Below are 14898 nucleotides of genomic sequence, written 5' to 3' on the forward strand. Positions count from 1 at the left end.
ACTTTCCTGTTCTAAAATAAATTGCTTCTTTTCTTATTCTTTATATGTTAATATAATTAATATTTAATTAATATTGCCCTGGTTCTTATAAAAAAAAATTTTGTTTTCCAGTTTTACAATCAAAAAAGTGAAGGAAAATAATGTCCAATGTACTTCTGGGAAAACATTTTAAAGTATGATTTTTGGAGATTATTAAATAGACTAGACGGCCCCTTTAAAAAAAAAATGTGATTCTGCGCTAAGATCTTCCTTCCGCCTTATTCTGATCTGAGTCAATCCATGTAGACAAAGAAGCCTGAGCTGCTATCTAATGAACCCAATCTTCTCACTTTACAAATGAGGAAAAATAACTTACAGATGAGTTAAAGTGACTCGCTCAAATTCTAGCACACATCTTTCTTCTTTCAAACCACTAACACAGAATATCAATGATGAAGGAATTCAGAGGCAAAAGATTGCTATAGTGTGGGAATGTTGAAGAAAACATCATGGAGAACTGAAATTGAAAAGAAGTAAGCATTTTTTTTAACCAAATCTTACTTTTCTACCGAAATAACTTATGCTAACAATAGAAAATTTGGAAAATGGTAAGAAGTACACAAAAAAGTGATGGGATAAATTACTAATGACCTCATCCTATAAAAGAGTTATACAGTCCCTTTCTCTGCAGTCTGTTCTCCCCCAGATCATTATTGTGGTTGTTTTTCTATTATTGTGATTATACTACTTAGCAAGAAACATTATAACCCAAGGACTATTCAATATTGTAATAAACTATTCATAAACATCATTTTAATTGCTGCCTAAAAGTCCATTATAGAGGCTTTACCATAATTTTCTTAACCTTGATCCTATTTTTTAATAATTAGATGGAAGGGAAAGATTTAAATGAAGACGAGGAAGGTGTCTAGAAGTGGAATATGTTTTTACAGTAGAAGCAAACACCAAACTGTTCACAGCTTTTATATTTGAGCTTTGCGGTTGTGGGTGATTTTTGTTTTATTCTCTATATTTTTCTCAATACTATAAAAACACTAGCAAGAACACCTACTTTTTTTGAGCACCTACCATGTACTTTATACCACAGATGCATTTTCTCATTTAGTTGTCATAACAACTAACCAAAATTACTATTATATCTTCATTTTAAAGATAAGGAAAATGAGACTTGGAAATATTAAGAGATTCACAAAAGGGCAATGACGGAACGAGGATGTGACCCCAGGTCTGTCCAAGGGGAAAGCTGCTATTCTTAACCTCCATGCTGCATATCCCAATGTTCTTATGAGTATGTACTATATTTTATCATCAGAGAACTATTCTTAGACATGGATGTGGATGGCAAATAATAGCTCATTTCTGATGTAAGCAGATAGCTTGTTACACAGAGTATAAACAACAATCTGCCAAAATCCCAGAAGAGCCAAGAAAATCATCAATAAATAAAATCCCTTCAGTTATGTCTTAAGATCTTTAAAATTCAAATATGTTTCAGGTTCCTCTAAAATTCATTTAAAATAGTGGGAGGAAGCAGCGTTAATTGTAGTTACGTGAAAGAAGTCTGGATTCTGCAACTGGATGAAAATTGATTATACTAAAAGTAGTCTTCTGTAATTAAATGAAAACTGTGCTGTGCACTTTAATTAGTCAGCAGTAACTCATTTTAAGTGGTAACAGTGAGTTCTGGTGTATCTTGTTAAGTGAGAGCCCAGCGTCTCTACCTCAGCTGAGGTTCTGTCAGTTTTCCACAGCAGCCTTATTTATGTATCTACTGCTCTAATTTCAAGCTGCAAGAAAGGTAATGCACCCTTTGGTAACTCAGATGTACACATTATTGAATTCTTCTCATTCTTCCATGCAGAAGACTTGTAATATGCTTTAAATTCCAAGGACTCCCACTAGATGAACATAGTTGCCTTGGAAAGTATGTGTAGTCTATTGGCCTCTCTTGTCACCCAGTGCGAGCCTGGGAAAGTCAGCAAACATTATAAAATTCACTTGATAGATTTGTCTTCCCTTCTACTGCAGACAGGTTAAACCTGCATCTTTGAAAAGCTATTTTAAAAATGAATTCCCCCAAATTTCTTCCAAACGTTTTAGTATCTAATAATTCAGATTTCATTGTATTTTAAAAAGGAGAGATATTTTTTGTTTTGTTGTGTTTAAACTTATTTTTTAAAAAGCAAAGCATGCTCATCATGGAAAAATCAGAAAGTAGGAAATGTATGAAGAGGCAGGAAAAACATCCTTCATTATTTCTTCATTCAAAGACACATCTCTATTAACATGCTGGCATATTTCTTCCTAGTCTTTTCTCTAGCCATTGTTATTGTACATCTGAGATCATTCTGCTTGCACAATGTGGTATTCTACTAGTATTCTACTAGAAAAAGCAATTAAAAAAGAAATTTCGAATTTTACTTCTGAGCTGAACCTGGATTCCTAGTAGCCATTCCATGTGCTTCCAGCATCATGGACATAGATTATCAAGATGCCTGCTGGCTTGTTGACAGGAGGCCTTTGCCAAAGGGGCGGAACCTGTTTCTGTGGGAGGAATGAGAATTCTGGACATGATAAAGCAGGAGCAAGAGCTACTATTTATTTAGTAGCCTGGATTATCACATTGAGCTGATTCTTATTCCATGAACATTTGTATCTAAAAGAAATAAGATTATAATTACCACTCAAAGCAACTCTGCAGAAGAGTTCTTGCTTCAGGGCAGCCACCACCCAGGCAGACCAGAGGTATTAAATGGTGAAGGTTAGGCCGGGAGCGGTGGCTCACGCCTGTAATCCCAGCACTTTGGGAGGCCAAGGTGGGCGGATCATGAGGACAGGAGATCCAGACCATCCTGGCTAACATGGTGAAACCCTGTCTCTACTAAAAATACCAAAAAAAATACAAAAAAAAAAAAAAAAAACAATTAGCCAGGCGTGGTGGCGGGCGCCTGTAGTTCCAGCTACTCGGGAGGCTGAGGCAGGAGAATGACATGAACCCGGAAGGCAGAACTTACAGTGAGCCAAGATTGTGCCACTGCACTCCAGCCTGGGTGACAGAGTGAGACGTCGTCTCAAAAAAAAAAAAAAAGAGGTGACGGTTACCTGAAGGCAGTGTGATGATGTATCAACAAGTCACAGGACTTCGAATCATAGACACTGAGATTCGCAATTTGTAAAGGGTATGAATCTCAGTCCCAGATTCAGGTGTTCAAGGAATACTCGTTGTTTTGTTTGTTTAAAGAAAATAAAGTGGTTTCCAAGTGTCTCTCTTGCCAGGCTGGCAGGGAACTTATTCTAGGGCATGAAATATGGAAGGCTCATGTAGTGTTAGAAAACAAGGACGGAGTCTCCCCCACCCGCTTCCCTGCCCCTGGCTATCATGGTGACCACTAACAGCCATCCAAGCCCAAAGTGGTTCCTTGAAATTCACTTTCTATTTCCTGGCCATGTGAGAACAGGGGTTCCAATGAGCCCCCTTTGTCACATCCTCAGTCATCCTCTCCGATATCAGGCTCGTTTCCCTGGGAAATAGCTAAAAACTGAGCACCAGTCTCCTACTAATCAGAACCTGCCACCCTCCATCTCTTTCCCTACCCCCAGAAAATTCCGTCTCTTTCAAATTCTTTAAGATACTTGCTCCTTCCTCCTGCCCCTTGGGCCACCTAAAGTACTGTCTTCAGGCTTAATAAAATAGAAGTCAATCAGGGACAGCTCTCTCAGCAAAAATCTTCTTCAGTCTAGGAACACATACCTCCCTTGAAGTAAAGAAGAGCAAACAGCCTGATTCCCCTTACAGAAGATGTGTGGGAAAACTACAAGGAAACAAAACCACAAAGCAGCATTTTTCAAAAAATCATCCTGCCACATAAAAGTCCTTGAAGAGGATTCAGTCAGGTTCACACCAGGGTCCCTCATTCTTCAGCACCAGTAGACCAAATTTGCCATAAGCTGACAAGTGTGGGCTTGGAAAGCAGATGGGGTTTGGATCCTGTGAGTCCTAGCTTTGGGACTGTAACCCCCTAGACTCAGTTTTCTGCTGGCACAGTGCTTAACACAGAGTAGGATCAACTAATGTTTTGTTCTCTTGACCGTACCTGGCTGTCTTCCTAAGTCACTGCTCAGCCAGTCCCAAAGCAGTTGCTCTAATTCCTCATATGCTAGGAGCAATTCTGGGAGAGACTGCCCTTCCTAAAATGTGGCCTAGTGCCCACACATGAAACTGTATATAAGTAGTGGGTTTTTAGCTGAATTTGGCATATGTGATCCTGATCTTTCTGATGGTAGTTACTTTCCTGCTGGAGAAAACCACAGCCAATCCACTTCAACACTCTGACACGTGAGTACCCTCCAGAAGTTCTTCAGCCACACCTATCAATTGGATGTCGCCATTTTATTCCTCCTCAGAAGCCTCTTTTATCTATTAGGGGGAAAAAAAAAAACAAAAACACAGATGATGTGGCATGTTCTTAAATCCATCTCCATTCATTTTTCCTGTTTCCCAGTCAGATACAGAGTTTTGGGATAAGATGCAAGCAGAATGGGAAGAAATGGCTCGGAGGAACTGGATATCTGAAAACCAAGAAGCTCAGAACCAAGTAACCATCTCAGCTAGTGAGAAGGTAACAAATTCTGTTCCTATACATGCTGACTAGTTTTCTTAACCTTTTTGGATCATATTTTATAGATTAGTCAATAGCTATTTTGTCAAAAAACACAGTAATTAAAAAGACAATTTAATGTCAATCTGACCTAGAAGAAATTCTGATGGATGAGACAATATAATTATCCAACGCGTGAAGGCAGCCAAGTTGGAATGAAATGCTCTTATTTTTATCAGTGTTCAGACAGACAGTTTGGCAGCCAACCAGAGCTTGGATCCTGACTGCTAGTTAGTTACTGAACTAGCTGACATTGAAGGTGGGTTGGAACAAGAATTGGTCTAATCTCACAATACTCTGTCAGTCAGTCATGTGAGTCCTGTTGATTTACCAAAACAACAGAAGTGATACCAGTGGCATGGCAGTGAAGTGGAGACTTGGGGCTATATTTCACAGGTGGTCATTATATAGCTAGCAAAGAAACTCTGTGGAAAAGATGCTCTCACACAACCAGGTCAAGTCCCAAGAGGATTCCTTAGAGTTACTCCCCTGATAGAAGCCAGCAAATGCACAAGTACAGTGAACAACCAGCCAAATCATTGATGAAGTCCCACTTGCTCTAGGATTTATGTGTTTAAAAAACACTTGGTGGGGTTGGGGAGAACACTGAGGAATAAATATAAATTACTTGAAAGAAAGATGTGGAATTTTCTTACCTAGAAAAAGTATATATCACAATAGCCAAGATACAGAAGCAACCTAAAGTGTCCATCAACAGACAAATGGATAAAATCAATGTGAGCCTGAACAACATGGATGGAATTGGAGGTCATTATGTTAAGTAAAATAAGCCAGGTGCAAAAAGACAGACTTCATATGTTCTCACTTGTTTGTGGGAGCTAAATTTAAAACAATTGAACTCATGGAGATGGAGAGTAGAATGATGGTTACCAGAGGCTGGGAAGGGTAATGGGAAGGGGAAGGGGTGTAGGGAACTGGGGATGGTTAATGGGTACAAAAATATAGTTATATAAAATGAATAGAGTCTAGTATTCTATAACACAATTGGGTGACTACACTTAACAATAATTTACTGTACATTTTAAAATAACTAAAAGATTATAATTGGATTGTTTATAACACAAAAAAGGATACATGCTTGAGGTGATGATATCCCATTGACCCTAATATCACTGTTACACACATCACATATGTGTATGCCTGTATGCTTGTCTCATGTACCCCATAAATACATATATCTACTAGGTACCCACAAAAATTAAAAATTAATTAATTAAAAGAATAAAAGAAAACTATATATAGATAAGTATGTATTATTATTTTGTGGTGGAGGAAGTCTCAATAATATTCAGTTCTGGATAACACTTGTGATATTTTGCTAATACAACAAATATTTATTGAGCATCTACTCTTACACTAAGTACTGGGGACATGATGATGATGAATCTCCGATTTTAGTAGATCTGCAATCTACATAGTCATTAAAATGTCTCTTTCCTCCAAATACTCTGTCCCTCAATAGGCCAGGCAATCTCATAAAATTAGAACAACCATCTCATTAAAAGTAACTGTCTTTTCCACAAGGAAATCAAAGCTAAGGGAGAAAACGGGCCATTGATTCAGATCATCAGACTCTGGACTGTAATTCATGTCCCTGAGGTCTGCCTGAGCTCCATAGCCCCTTACTCCCAGAACCCCATACCCACACTAATCCCACATAAGCCAGTCACACCATGTGGCTTTTGATGGGGGATTTTGTCCTTCTAAGCACCTATGGAGACTGAAGGCCTCCACTTGATCCATGCTTCTTTTTTATTTTTTCATGTCATTTAATTTTTTTTTAAATTATACTTTAAGTTCTACGGTATGTGTGCACAACGTGCAGGTTTGTTACATATGTATACATGTGCCATGTTGGTGTGCTGCACCCATTAACTCATCATTTACATTAGGTATATCTCCTAATGCTATCCCTCCCGCCTACCTCCTCCCCACAATAGGCCCCGGTGTGTGATGTTTCCCTTCCTGTGTCCAAGTGATCTCATTGTTCAGTTCCCACCTATAAGTGAGAATATGCGGTGTTTGGTTTTCTGTTCTTGCGATAGTTTGCTGAGAATCATGGTTTTCAGCTCCATCCATGTCCCTACAAAGGACACAAACTCATCCTTTTTTACGGCTGCATAGTATTCCATGGTGTATATGTGCCACATTTTCTTAATCCAGTCTGTCACTGAGGGACATTTGGGTTGATTCTAAGTCTTTGCTATTGTGAATAGTGCTGCAATAAACACATGTGTGCATGTGTCTGTATACCAGCATGATTTATAATCCTTTGGGTATATACCCACTAATGGGATGAATGGGTCAAATGGTATTTCTAGTTCTAGATCCTTGAGGAATCACCACACTGTTTTCCACAATGGTTGAACTAGTTTACAATCCCACCAACAGTGTAAAAGTGTTCCTATTTCTCCACATCCTCTCCAGCACCTGTTGTTTCCTGATTTGTTAATGATTGCCATTCTAACTGGTATGGGAATGTATCTCATTGTGGTTTTGATTTGCATTTCTCTGATGGCCAGTGATGATGAGCATTTTTTCATGTGTCTGTTGGCTGTATGAATGTCTTCTTTTGAGAAATGTCTGTTCATATCCTTTGCCCACTTTTTTATGAGGTTGTTTTTTTCTTGTAAATTTGATTGAGTTCTTTATAGATTCTGGATATTAGCCCTCTGTCAGACGAGTAGATTGCAAAAATTTTCTCCCATTCTGTAAGTTGCCTGTTCACTCTGATGGTAGTTTCTTTTGCTGTGCAGAAGCTCTTTAGTTTAATTAGATCCCATTTGTCAATTTCGGCTTTTGTTGCTGTTGCTTTTGGTGTTTTAGACATGAAGTCCTTGCCCATGCCTATGTCCTGAGTGGTATTACCTAGGTTTTCTTCTAGGGTTTTTATGGTTTTAGGTCTAACATTTAAGTCTCTATTCCATCTTGAATTAATTTTCGTATAAGGAGTAAGGAAAGGATCCAGTTTCAACTTTCTACTTACAGCTAGCCAATTTTCCCAGCAGCATTTATTAAATAGGGAATCCTTTCCCCATTTCTTGTTTTTCTCAGGTTTGTCAAAGATCAGATGTCTGTAGATGTGTGGTATTATTTCTGAGGGCTCTATTCTGTTCCATTGGTCTAGATCTCTGTTTTGGTACCAGTACCATGCTGGTTTGGTTACTGTAGCCTTGTAGTATAGTTTGAAGTCAGGTAGCGTGATGCCTCCAGCTTTGTTCTTTTGGCTTAGGATTGCCTTGGCAATGCAGGGTCTTTTTTGGTTCCACATGAACTTTAAAGCAGTTTTTTTCCAATTCTGTGAAGAAAGTCATTGGTAGCTTAATGGGGATGGCACTGAATCTATAAATTACCTTGAGCAGTATGGCCATTTTCACAATATTGATTCTTCCTATCCATGAGCATGGTATGTTCTTCCATTTGTCTGTGTCCTCTTTTACTTTACTTAGCAGTGGTTTGTAGTTCTCCTTGAAGAGTCCCTTTACATCCCTTGTAAGTTGGATTCCTAGGTATTTTATTCTCTTTGAAGCTATTGTGAATGGGAGTTCATTCATGATTTGGTTCTCTGTCTGTTACTGGTGTATACGAATGCTTGTGATTTTTGCACATTGATTTTGCATCCTGACACTTTGCTGAAGTTGCTTATCAGCTTAAGGAGATTTTGGGCTGAGACAATGGGGTTTTCTAAATATATAATCATGTCATCTGCAAACAGGGACAATTTGACTTCTTCTTTTCCTAACTGAATACCCTTTATTTCTTTCTCTTGCCTGATTGCCCTAGCCAGAATTTCCAACACTATGTTGAATAGGAGTGGTGAGAGAGGGCATCCCTGTCTTGTGCTAGTTTTCAAAGGGAATGCTTCCAGTTTTTGCCCATTCAGTATGATATTGGCTGTGGGTTTGTCATACATAACTCTTATTATTTTGAGATACATTCCATAAATACCGAATTTATTGAGAGTTTTTAGCATGAAGGGCTGTTGAATTTTGTCAAAGGCCTTTTCTGCATCAATTGAGATAATCATGTGGTTTTTGTCTTTGGTTCTGTTTATAGACTGGATTACGTTTATTGATTTGCATATGTTGAACCAGCCTTGCATCCCAGGGATGAAGCCCACTTGATCATGGTGGATAAGCTTTTTGATGTCCTGCTGAATTCAGTTTGCCAGTATTTTATTGAGGATTTTTGCATCGATGTTCATCAGGGATATTGGTCTAAAATTCTCTTTTTTTGTTGTATCTCTGCCAGGCTTTGGTATCAGGATGATGTTGGCCTCATAAAATGAGTTAGGCAGGATTCCCTCTTTTCCTACTGATTGGAATAGTTTCAGAAGGAATGGTACCAGCTCCTCCTTGTACCTCTCGTAGAATTCGGCTGTGAATCCATCTGGTCCTGGACTTTTTTTGGTTGGTAGGCTGTTAATTATTGCCTCAATTTCAGAGCCTGCTATATGTCCATTCAGGGATTCAACTTCTTCCTGGTTTAGTCTTGGGAGAGTGTAAGTGTCCAGGAAATTATCCATTTATTCTAGGTTTTCTAGTTTATTTGCATAGAGGTGTTTATAGTATTCTCTGATGGTAGTCTGTATTTCTGTGGGGTCGGTGGTGATATCCCCTTTATCATTTTTTATTGTGTCTATTTGATTCTTCTCTCTTTTCTTCTTTATTAGTCTTGCTAGCAGTCTATCAATTTTGTTGATCTTTTCAAAAAACCAGCTCCTGGATTCATTGATTTTTTGGAGGATCTTTGTGTCTCTATCTCCTTCAGTTCTGCTCTGATCTTAGTTATTTCTTGCCTTCTGCTAGCTTTTGAATGTGTTTCTCTTGCTTCTCTAGTTCTTTTAATTGTGATGTTAGGGTGTCAATTTTAGATCTTTCCTGCTTTCTCTTGTGGACATTTAGTGCTATAAATTTCCCTCTACACACTGCTTTAAATGTGTCCCAGAGATTCTGGTATGTTGTATCTTTGTTCTCATTGGTTTCAAAGAACATCTTTATTTCTGCCTTCACTTCGTTATGTACCCAGTAGTCATTCAGGAGCAGGTTATTCAGTTTCCATAGTTAGTTGAGTGGTTTTGACTGAGTTTCTTAGTCCTGAGTTCTAGTTTGATTGCACTGTGGTCTGAGAGACAGTTTGTTATAATTTCTGTTCTTTTACATTTGCTGGGGAGTGCTTTACTTCCAACTATGTGGTCAATTTTGGAATAGGTGCAATGTGGTGCTGAGAAGAATGTATATTCTGTTGATTTGGGGTGGAGAGTTCTGTAGATGTCTATTAGGTCTGCTTGGTATAGAGCTGTGTTCAATTCCTGGATATCCTTGTTAACTTTCTGTCTTGCCAATCTGTCTAATGTTGACAGTGGGGTGTTAAAGTCTCCCATTATTATTGTATGGGAGTCTAAGTCTCTTTGTAAGTCTCTGAGGACTTGCTTTATGAATCTGGGTGCTTCTGTATTGGGTGCATATATATTTAGGATAGTTAGCTCTTTCTGATGAATTGATCCCTTTACCATTATGTAATGGCCTTCTTTGTCTCTTGATCTTTGATGGTTTAAAGTCTGTTTTATCAGAGACTAGGATTGCAACCCCTGCTTTCTTTGTTTTCCATTTGCTTGGTAGATCTCCCTCCATCCCTTTATTTTGAGCCTATGTGTGTCTCTGCATGTGAGATGGGTCTCCTGAATACAGCAAACTGATGGATCTTGACTTTTTATCCAATTTGCCAGTCTATGTCTTTTAATTGGAGCATTTATTCCATTTACATTTAAGGTTAATATTGTTATGTGTGAACTTGATCCTGTCATTATGATGTTAGCTGGTTATTTTGCTCATTAGTTGATGCAGTTTCTTCCTAGCATCGATGGACTTTACATTTTGGCATGTTTTTGCAATGGCTGGTACCGGTTGTTCCTTTCCATGTTTAGTGCTTCCTTCAGGATCTCTTGTAGGGCAGGCCTGGTGGTGACAAAATCTCTAAGCATTTGCTTGTCTGTAAAGGATTTTATTTCTCCTTCACTTATGAAACTTAGTTTGGCTGGATATGAAATTCTGGGTTTAAAATTCTTTTCTTTAAGAATGTTGAATATTGGCCCCCACTCTCTTCTGGCTTGTAGAGTTTCTGCCGAGAGATCTGCTGTTAGTCTGATGGGCTTCCCTTTGTGGGTAACCCGACCTTTCTCTCTGGCTGCCCTTACCATTTTTTCCTTCATTTCAACTTTGGTGAATCTGACAATTATGTGTCTTGGAGTTGCTCTTCTCAAGGAGTATCTTTGTGGTGTTCTGTGTATTTCCTGAATTTGAATGTTGGCCTGCCTTACTAGGTTCAGGAAGTTCTCCTGGATGATATCCTGCAGAGTGTTTTCCAACTTGGTTCCATTTTCCCCGTCACTTTCAGGCACACCAATCAGACATAGATTTGATCTTTTCACATAATCCAATATTTCTTGGAGGCTTTGTTCATTTCTTTTTACTCTTTTTTCTCTACACTTCTCTTCTCACTTCATTTCATTCATTTGATCTTCAATCACTGATACTCTTTCTTCCCGTTGATCGAGTCAGTTACTGAAGCTTGTGCATTTGTCACGTATTTCTCGTGTCATGGTTTTCATCTCTATTAGTTCTTTTAAGGTCCTCTCTGCATTGATTATTCTAGTTATCCATTCATCCATTCTTTTTTCAAGGTTTTTAGTTTCTTCGCACTGGTTACATAGTTCCTCCTTTAGCTCTGAGAAGTTAGATTGACTGAAGCCTTCTTCTCTCAACTCATCAAAGTCATTCTCCATCCAACTTTGTTCCATTGCTGGCGATGAGCTGTGATCCTTTGGAGGGGGAGAATCGCTTGATTTTTTGAATTTCCAGCTTTTCTGCACTGCTTTTTCCCCATCTTTGTGGTTTTATCTGCCTTTGGTCTTTGATGATGGTGATGTACTGATGGGATTTTGGTGTGGATGTCCTTTCTGTTTGTTAGTTTTCCTTCTAACAGTCAGTACCCTCAGCTGCAGATCTGTTTGGAGTTTGCTTGAGGCCCACTGCAGACCCTGTTTGCCTGGGTATCAGCAGTGGAGACTGCAGAAGATAGAATATTGCTGAATAGTGAGTGTTGCTGTCCGATTCTTGCTCTGTAAGGTTCGTCTCAGGGGTGTACCCAGCAGTGTGAGGTGTGAGGTGTCGGTCTGCACCTAGTGGGGGATGTCTCCCAGCTAGGCTACTCAGGGTTCAGGGACCCACTTGAGCAGGCAATCTGTCTGTTCTCAGATCTCAACCTCCATGCTGGGAGAACCACTGCTCTCTTCAAAGCTGTCAGACAGGGACTTTTTTCTCTGCAGAGGTTTCTGCTGTTTTTTGTTTAGCTATGCCCTGTCCCCAGAGGTACAGTCTACAGAGGCAAGCAGGCCTCCTTGAGCTGTGGTGGGCTCCACCCAATTCGAGCTTCCCTACGGCTTTGTTTACCTACTTAAGCCTCAGCAATGGCGGGCGCACCTCCCCCAGCCTTGCTGCCACCTTGCAGTTAGATCACCGACTGCTGTGCTAGCAATGAGGGAGGCTCCATGGGCGTGAGACCCTCCAGGCCAGGTGTGGGATATAATCTCCTGGTGTGCCATTTGCTAAGACCTTTGGTAAAGCTCAGTATTAGGGTAGGAGTTACCCAATTTTCCAGGTGCTGTGTGTCTCAATTTCCCCTGGCTAGGAAAAGGAATTCCCTTCCCCCTTGTGCTTCCCAGGTGAGGCGATGCCTCACCCTGCTTCAGCTCTCGCTGGTCGGGCTGCACCTGCGGACCAGCATTGACTGTCTGACATGCCCCAGTGAGATGAACCCGGTACCTCAGTTGAAAATGCAGAAATCACCCGTCTTCTGTGTCGCTCACACTGGGAGCTGTAGGCTGGAGCTGTTCCTATTCAGCCATCTTGGGTGCCCCCCCGACTTGATCTACTCTTAAACCTCAGTAACACCATCAACATACTAGCTAATTTGTACCTACCAAATTTAAAGGATTTTATGAAAATCTATGCAAGTAAAATTGCAGCAAGTAATATCTCTCAGATACTTCAGATGAGAGTTTAAGTTGGGGCAAATTTTTTCAAAGACAATTTAGCTACACATTTCAAGGGCTTAAAAATAGCTCATAACCTTTAACCTAATAAATCCCTCTGGGAGTCTATCCTAAGGTAATAAGTAAATGCAGCAAAGATTTATGCATGAGGCTTTCACCATAGTTTTATTTATGATAACAAAAAAATTAAAATAACCTGAATGTTCATCAATAGGGGATTGAGTAAATAAATATAGCATATCCATAGGAATAATTTTAATAACATAGAGAAATCACAATATAAAACTAAGTGAGGCCTAAGCTATAAGTCTGTGTATGTAATATGTGCCTATTTGTTTAATTTATATATTCATAGAAAATACCAGTTATTTGTACACTAAATATTCTTTAAATTTTTGCAATTAAAAAAAAGATCTTTAACTTTAAAACATGCATTCTCAACAGGAACAATATAGCCCCCAATAGGCAAAAACTGGTTCAGGGCAAAGGCAAAAAAAATTCTTAGTTATGACAATGGTTTGTAGTTCTCCAAAGGGCCGTAGTAGATAAACAGATATACAGTATGTAGGATTCATATTTTGGGGGATGGGTGGTAGCACTTGGCAAAAACATGTCTAAAGAGTATTTTTTAAATCTTGAGGGGAAATTGTTTTAAAAAAAAGATATCAGAAAAAAGCAAAATCAAAAATATTAGCAGTGCTCATATCTACGTTGTGGCATTATAGGTAACTTTTTGTATCTTTTTATATTATTTAGTATTATCTAAATTTTATACTATGAAAAAGTACTATATTCATAATAAGGAAAAGCAGAAATTTAAATTTAAAATGAAAAACTAAAAAATCAAAATTAATTTAATTAAAAAATTTTTGTTATGCTTTAAGTTCTGAGATACATGTGCAGAACATGCAGGTTTGATACATAGGTATGCACGGGCCATGGTGGTTTGCTACAACCATCAACCCATCATCTACATTAAGTATTTCTCCTAACGGTATCCCTCCCCTAGTCCCCCACCCCACAATAGGCCCCAGTGTGTGATGTTCCCCTCCCTGTGTCCATGTATTCTCACAGTTCAACTCCCACTTATGAATGAGGACATATGGTGTTTGATTTTCTGTTCCTGTGTTAGTTTGCTGAGAATGAAGGTTTCCAGCTTCATCCACATCCCTGCAAAGGACATGAACTCATCCTTTTTTATGGCTGCATAGTATTCCATGGTGTATATGTGCCACATTTTCTTTATCCAGTCTATCATTGATGGGCATTTGGTTTGGTTCCAAGTCTTTGCTATTGTGAATAGTGCTGCAATAAACATACATGTGCATTTGTCTTTATAGCAGAATGATTTATAATCCTTTGGGTATATACTCAGTAATGAGATTGCTGGGTCAAATGATATTTCTGGTTCTAGATCCTTGAGGAATCACCACACTGTCTTCCGCAATGGTTGAACTAATTTACACTCCCACCGACAGTGTAAAAGCATTCCTATTTCTCCATATCCTCTCCAGCATCTGTTGCTTCCTGACTTTTTAATGAGAACCTACCAAATGTAAGAATGAAAAGAGAAATCAATGGCTCATGCACTGGCCTTTTTCTGTGTTGCAGGGATATTACTTTCACACTGAAAACCCCTTCAAGGACTGGCCTGGAGCATTTGAGGAAGGCTTAAAAAGGCTGAAGGAAGGGGACCTGCCAGTCACCATCCTGTTCATGGAAGCAGCAATTCTTCAGGACCCTGGAGATGCAGAGGTGTCCTTCTGCCTTCATTCTGCCAGTCTCAGAAAGGGCATGTGCTAATGAGGGACAGATAACACAGAACTCTGCTGGGTCGCCTTTTCATCAAGTAAAGGTTCCCAGAGGAGTTAACCTAGCTTAGTCTACTTGTTTGAAAGTTACATATAGGTACCTGTTTTCTAACCAAATTTCTAATCGGCAGTGTTTACAGTGCCTATAAATAAAGGTTGGGGACAGGAAAAGAAAAATCAAAATTACCAACCTGGAGGCTTATCAGTAGTTTTCTGTTTTTGAGACGGAGTCTTGCTCTGTCAACCAGGCTGGAGTGAAATGGTACAATCTCGGCTCACTGCAACCTCCACCTCCCAGGTTCAAGAGATTCTCCTGCCTCAGCATCCCAAGTAGCTGAGATTACAGGTGCCTGTC

At 39.2% G+C, this 14898-nt stretch overlaps 1 protein-coding gene across 26 annotated transcripts in view; it reads left to right on the top strand.

Annotated features, from left to right (window-relative positions):
• The window catches only part of PEX5L (peroxisomal biogenesis factor 5 like), a 244738-nt gene that overhangs the window by 210567 nt on the left and 19273 nt on the right, over positions 1 to 14898 (top strand). For all 26 annotated transcript variants that reach the window (XM_017955669.3, XM_017955672.3, XM_017955673.3 and 23 more), the window contains 2 exons: positions 4503 to 4619; positions 14344 to 14487. In XM_017955669.3, the coding sequence (XP_017811158.1) occupies positions 4503 to 4619; positions 14344 to 14487 (261 nt within the window). The remainder of the gene's footprint in view (positions 1 to 4502; positions 4620 to 14343; positions 14488 to 14898) is intronic.

Source organism: Papio anubis, chromosome 2, assembly GCF_008728515.1.
Source record: "Papio anubis isolate 15944 chromosome 2, Panubis1.0, whole genome shotgun sequence".
In the NCBI taxonomy this organism is placed as follows: Eukaryota; Metazoa; Chordata; class Mammalia; order Primates; family Cercopithecidae; genus Papio; species Papio anubis.